The following is a 6,000-nucleotide window of genomic DNA, read 5'->3' on the forward strand; positions in this document are numbered from 1 at the left end:
TACAGGCAAGGCAAAGTTTTCCTCTTTGCTGGAATCCCACACATTTATTTTAGCACATTTTGGCTACACGGCGAGCTGCTATCCATCTGTTAATTTGGATTTAGCCCCAGTGCGTCGTTTCATGCTGCAACTCTATTGGTTGGTTAGTAGAGGCAGGTCGCAACAGTCACCCCAAATTTGTGACACTGTCAGAATTTTATCTCAGGCTGTCTTTGATTGCAAGACTGTGACAATGGCCATCTTTGAACCTCTCTCACTGTGTGATGTAAGACAATTGTTTTAGAGCCACGGGCAAAGATACCGCCACGTTTCTTTCACGTTGGTCATCTGTTGTCTGGGACAGCCCAAAATCCCACAGTGTTTACCAGGCTTAAGAACGATAAAAAGCCAGTTTAGTGAATCAATATAACCTTCAAAAGATATATATATACCCCACACAACCCCACTTTAAAATCTGAACTATTCCTTTAATAATACTTAAAACAGCTCAAATTTAAGCAAACAATGAACGAAAACAAGAACAGCTGAAAGTGAGCTAGGATGAAATCAAACATTGTGATTTCCCTCAGGTTAAAAATGAGGTCTAGATTGCTCTGCATGTTTTTCCAGTTTGCAGTAGCACTGTGATGAACTGGATTCTTCAGGCTCAGTGAAAACAGCTGGCAACTGCAACTTAATCCAATCTGTTGAGCGTGTTCAATGAGGGTCCACGTTAAAAAACAGCAATGAGATAATGACATTTAAAGACAGCAATGAGGCAATGTAAGGGGATAAAGAAACAATAAGAGCCGTATACTTAAATAAAGCCCAGTATATACAATTACAGAGGACACACGTACATACAGCCCCTAATCAGTGAAGGCACGTTGACAGAGGTGGGATCTGAGACATTTTTTAAAGTAGTGTACAGAATCAGCTGATCTAGCAGAGAGGTGGAGACAGTTCCAGAAGGATGGGGCCCTTACGGCAAAAGCCCAGTCACCCTTGGATGTGCGGAAGGAGCGGGTTATGAATAAGAGAGTGAGTGGCCTGGAGGCGATATAGGGATTTAAGGATGTTCGAAGATGTATTAAGGGACAAGACCATGTAGGGCCTTGTGTTAGAGCTTTGATTGGTCCATAAAATTAGGCTCGAATGTTCATGAAATTGCATCGGCTCTGTCCAAGGTTCAGGCTGAGAATCCCAGCTCTACCGGGAATATGATAAGCAGGATCTTAAAGTTGATTCTGTACTTTACAGGGAGCCAATGAAGGAATGCAAGGACGAGATGTTTAGCTTCATCCAGTGGTTTTTCACCGGCTCTTGGGCTGTTATTGAACTACAAATATTTCCTCTGTATTTTTGTATGCCCGCCACTGCAGGCACAAAAGTATAGAAGCAGACAGACAGAGAGACCTGCCCCTTTCTCTCTGTCTCTGAAATTTAGACCAAAGTCTGAACTAAGCAGTGCTGATCAAATATGAACCAAGGTTATGTTACTGCATTGCCTCTGTCTCGCCTCCAGTGTTTTATGCAATTTATTTTAGCTTGCAATTTGAGATCAGCATATAGCTTCCTGTGTCAACCACCAGTGGGAGTGTTTATTGGTCCGGTGCAGCGCAGTGCATTCTGGTAGTTGTAGGGTTTCTACCTCTTGAGCAAAAGCTAATGCCACAGCACCTTTTCCCTGCTCCTCTGGTCATGTATGTCTTTGCTGAAAATTGTTGTTTTATTTGATGTGTTTGAACTGTCTCTGTAAAGTGACTTTGAGAGCTTTTTAAATCAAATGTATTATTATTATTATTATTATTATTATTATTATGTAGCACCAGTTTCATAAGTATTTGTGTCTTGTCACTGCATAGACGGCCTGGTATTTTGAAAAGACTCTTCCTCCAACGTAAAAAATTTCTTTAACTAAATGATGCACTACATCTTGAAATTAAATTTCAGATGTTACAAAAGGATGTGATTTTTAGGCTAAAGTTATTAAATTTTACATTCCATTTATATTGATGATTACCACCTCTGTAGCTGTCATGGGATCATTAGCAACCAGGACTGATGACGGTGAGGAGTATCGTAGCAGGTTAGAGCGTGCCTTCAGCCAGACAGATTGCCAGACTGATGCCACTCAACCTGCCTCGTTGCAAGCTTTGTTTTGAAGTGAAAGGGAATCCTCTTTTTGATTATGCAAGCTACGTAATTGCTAGCTCACAGGCAAGTCCTGACTCACCTGGATGCAAGGCTCGACTTTTTATAACACAATAAATAGACATCAAATAACATGGCATCTTTACATGACAGATACTGGGATCATGAGGTCCAGAAGGCTACCAAAGAGCTCCGGAAACCTGGACTCACCAAATCCATCATTCGCTGCTACTGGAAACCATATGCAGTGCTGGGAATCTTTACCCTCATTGAAGTAAGTGTTTTAAACAAACACTTTTTTTTAAAGTATAAGTATAAAACTCTACATGTGTGGTTTGTTAATTGTTAATTTCAACCCTTGTGCATGTCATTGTCCGCTGTCACCCTGTAATAAAAGTGTTGTGACGCTCACCCTTCTTCATCTCTTTCCCTCCATATCAGGAGATCATTAAAGTGATCCAGCCAGTCTTCTTGGGGAAGATGATTCAGTACTTTGAGAATTATGACCCAGAAAACATGACAGCCCTGTACGAGACTCTGGGCTATGCAGCTGGCCTCTCGATCTGCACCATTGGCCTGGCCTTGCTCCATCACCTCTACTTCTACCACGTCCAGAGGGCAGGCATGAAGATCAGAGTGGCTATGTGTCACATGATCTACAACAAGGTCAGTGGGAGGTCGACTTGCTTGTACTACGTAAAGGAGAACATAGAGTTCTGATTAATTATAATGAACACTGCTCAACTCACAAGTCAAGCGACATTTAATTACTTCACTGATGATTTTTCCGGCCTTTTTCCAGGCTCTACGTCTCAGCAGTTCAGCCATGGGAAAGACCACCACAGGCCAGATTGTCAACCTTCTTTCCAACGACGTCATGAAGTTTGATGAAGTAAGTGAAATGCGAGGCGTCTAGAGATGATAAAAGCAGAAGTGCTGCTATTTTTGCTGCAATGTCAAAGCAGTGTCAAGCAAGCCCTCTGTGTGACCACTTCTCCAACATGCACTGTACAATACAGCCTCACCTCCACTGATATTTTTCTCGTACTGTAGATGAGACTAATAGGAGTCACAGTTTGTTGTCACATGTGCGAGGGTTTGCAAACCCAGCTGCATCGCTCCGTACCAAGCCCAGTCCAGCCCTTTATTCTTTTAAATGCTGATTAGATACTATGTGTGTGACATAGGAATGCTGCTGTGAGGAAATTCTCCCACATGTTACTAATCTCATTTCAACACCTGTGTTTGTTGAGATTGTACTGGACATTTTACAAGTCGATGACGCTTAATATCTGAGTGCTGCATGAAGTTAGTCCGAATGCACCAAATTGCAACTTCACATAAAAAGCATTTAACTGGTTTAACTGGAGATCAGCACTACCGCTATTGTTGATAAAAAATTAAACAAGACAATGGACATTTTTAAAATTTGCTGACAGCAGATCAGTTTAAAATATTCCAGGGAGCAATGACACAAGAAGGAGCAGTCATAATAAGCTGATGAAGAGCTGCAGGCAACAGGTCGCACACCTCCAAATTCTCTCACATCTTCACTCTCATTAACGTTATCAGGTTAGCTATCAGAGAAATTCCAATACCATTGTTGCCGTACCAGTCTCAATACCTACCTGAACTTGCATATTGAGCAATGCCAGGTACTGATCCGTTCCGATTGCATTAGATTATATTATTTTATATTACTAATCTTGAAAATTAAAGCCTTGTACACGGTGCCTTTTTACTGGTGTGAAATACTGACAGTTTTGCTGACATTTTTTTCCTGGCACTCTATTACCGTAGTTGCCAGTGGTTGCACAGCGTAAGTCACTGTGTAGGCTTCTGGTTTAAAGCAGCAAAGAAAAAGGGATTTCCAGTAAAGTGTTTTATCCGGGTGTCAAACCACTTTTGTGTTTGTTAATAAATTAAGTGGTATTGGATCGGTGCGTAGACTAGCGTATTTACTGATACCCAATCCAGCCTTTTAGGTTGTATGGAAGGTATATCCTAACCCTACCTGATCCAAATACTGAAGGAGCTACGATATTAAGTTTATAACCGTAATTGTCGCAACGTACTCCCACAGTATGCTGTTTAAAATGAGAGCAGTGCTGATGTGCAGGAAACACAATAAGGAAAGGATCAGATTTTGGTCGGCTTTATTTTTCGTTGAAATATCTCAGCATCAGCTCAGTACACCTGTCACACAATCAGTTAAAGCCTGCGGCTTCACCTTTCTCTTGATAATCTTTTGATAATACACTTACAGAGAGTGTTTGGCTGCATTTACCTCCGCATTCTTGTGAGTCTTGAGGTGTATCAGCACCATCTTCACTTCTACCTGCTGCTGCATCCTTCACTTTGTCTGCAGCCCACATAGCACCTGGATGACTGAGACTCTACAGAGACTAATAACTACCAATTATGTTGCATGATTCGTGAAAAAGGGGAGTGTAGTCTACTGACATGAACTGAAGGATTGCATGTTGGACCTTACCTTGCAAGTTACCACTTATGAAGCATTTGATTCCAGGGTATGATAATAGCTGCAGGATAAACTAGTTTGATGGGTGTGATGTGTTTAATATGATGTGTGGTTACAGTGTCTCACGTTAGGCAGTGTCCTGACTTCACTCAGAGAAACAAATCTCTCCCAGTGTGGGGATCAGGCTTGATTATGCTCCGAGGCTTTGTGGTACCAAACCCAATTAGTCTCGTTGGAGTGTTGTTGAGTGTTGTTTTAATCAGGCGGTCAGAGCCTGCTGTGTGTCATGAGAGCATTTTGTTTCTTGGCAGTGGACTCTCAATTAAACCTTGTCATGCTCTCATGCTGGTTTGGATTTAAGTCTTTTAAAAGTAATTTCTGAGTGAGTCTACCACCCCTGTACAAACGTCTCTGAACTGCATATTTGGAGATAAAGACGAAAGCGTCTTCAGAGCAGATTTGGATCTCAGTGATCACTCTGTGACTCAGATGTTGTCCTGTTTCCCCATGCTTCTCAAATGAAGTCGCAGCTCATTCATTGCAAGTTCTCTTGAACAGGTGACGATCTTCCTGCACTTCCTGTGGGTGGGGCCCCTCCAGGCAGCGGTGGTTGTGGGACTGCTGTGGTCAGAGATCGGTCCATCGTGCTTGGCGGGCATGGTGGTCCTCATGTTCCTGATGCCCACGCAAACCATGTTTGGAAGGCTCTTTTCTAAGTTCAGGTAACACACTCACTCACAAAATCCAGATATAAGAGTCAAGCTGCAGTGTTTCCCACAGAATTAGATTCTGAGTGTGGTGATAGCTGACTGGGGACTGCGTCTGTGAGCATTTAGAATTTTTATTTATGTTGATTTTGCCTGTTGATGTTGCAAGCATGAAATATTGATGGATGATGATCATACTGGTGATTTGGCTCCCGATGAGCAGTCTTTTTGTTTGAGGACGAAGGAGAAGCGATTTAGCAAGTGTTCTATTGGTCAAGTCTTTTCTCTGTACTTGTGAGTTTGTAGTCACACACTAAGATTTTAGACGGCTGGGGATCTTGCAGGGTCACCATTTGCAAGACTGCAGCTAGATTCCTCTCTGGGATTATTCCCCGTCCTGCTCCTGATGGAAAATATCACGCCAAATTCCCTTTAAGAAATATGACGCATTAACATTTTGCAAAAACACATAACTCCAGAAACACAAGTTTGTGTCACACAGTTGTTACGGTTACAGGCTATTTAACAGGCCGGGCGTGCGCCGTGGGTGCTCAGCAAAGAGGGAGACCTCCGTGTTTGAGACGGGAGCGGGAGGCGGGAGGTCTGACGCTTCCAGCGAGAGGAGAGGGAGACATAAAACAAAATAAGATAAAATAGGAAAAACCTGTCTCCCTCTTT

At 42.4% G+C, this 6,000-nt stretch overlaps 1 protein-coding gene across 1 annotated transcript in view; it reads left to right on the top strand.

Annotated features, from left to right (window-relative positions):
- Positions 1-6,000, top strand: part of LOC126402030 (ATP-binding cassette sub-family C member 4-like) — a 41,231-nt gene that overhangs the window by 5,334 nt on the left and 29,897 nt on the right. The window contains exons 3-6 of the mRNA XM_050063674.1: positions 2,287-2,407; positions 2,575-2,799; positions 2,936-3,025; positions 5,174-5,337. Of these exons, the coding sequence (XP_049919631.1) occupies positions 2,287-2,407; positions 2,575-2,799; positions 2,936-3,025; positions 5,174-5,337 (600 nt within the window). The remainder of the gene's footprint in view (positions 1-2,286; positions 2,408-2,574; positions 2,800-2,935; positions 3,026-5,173; positions 5,338-6,000) is intronic.

The sequence above is a fragment of the Epinephelus moara genome, chromosome 15 (genome assembly GCF_006386435.1).
Source record: "Epinephelus moara isolate mb chromosome 15, YSFRI_EMoa_1.0, whole genome shotgun sequence".
Classification (NCBI taxonomy): domain Eukaryota; kingdom Metazoa; phylum Chordata; class Actinopteri; order Perciformes; family Serranidae; genus Epinephelus; species Epinephelus moara.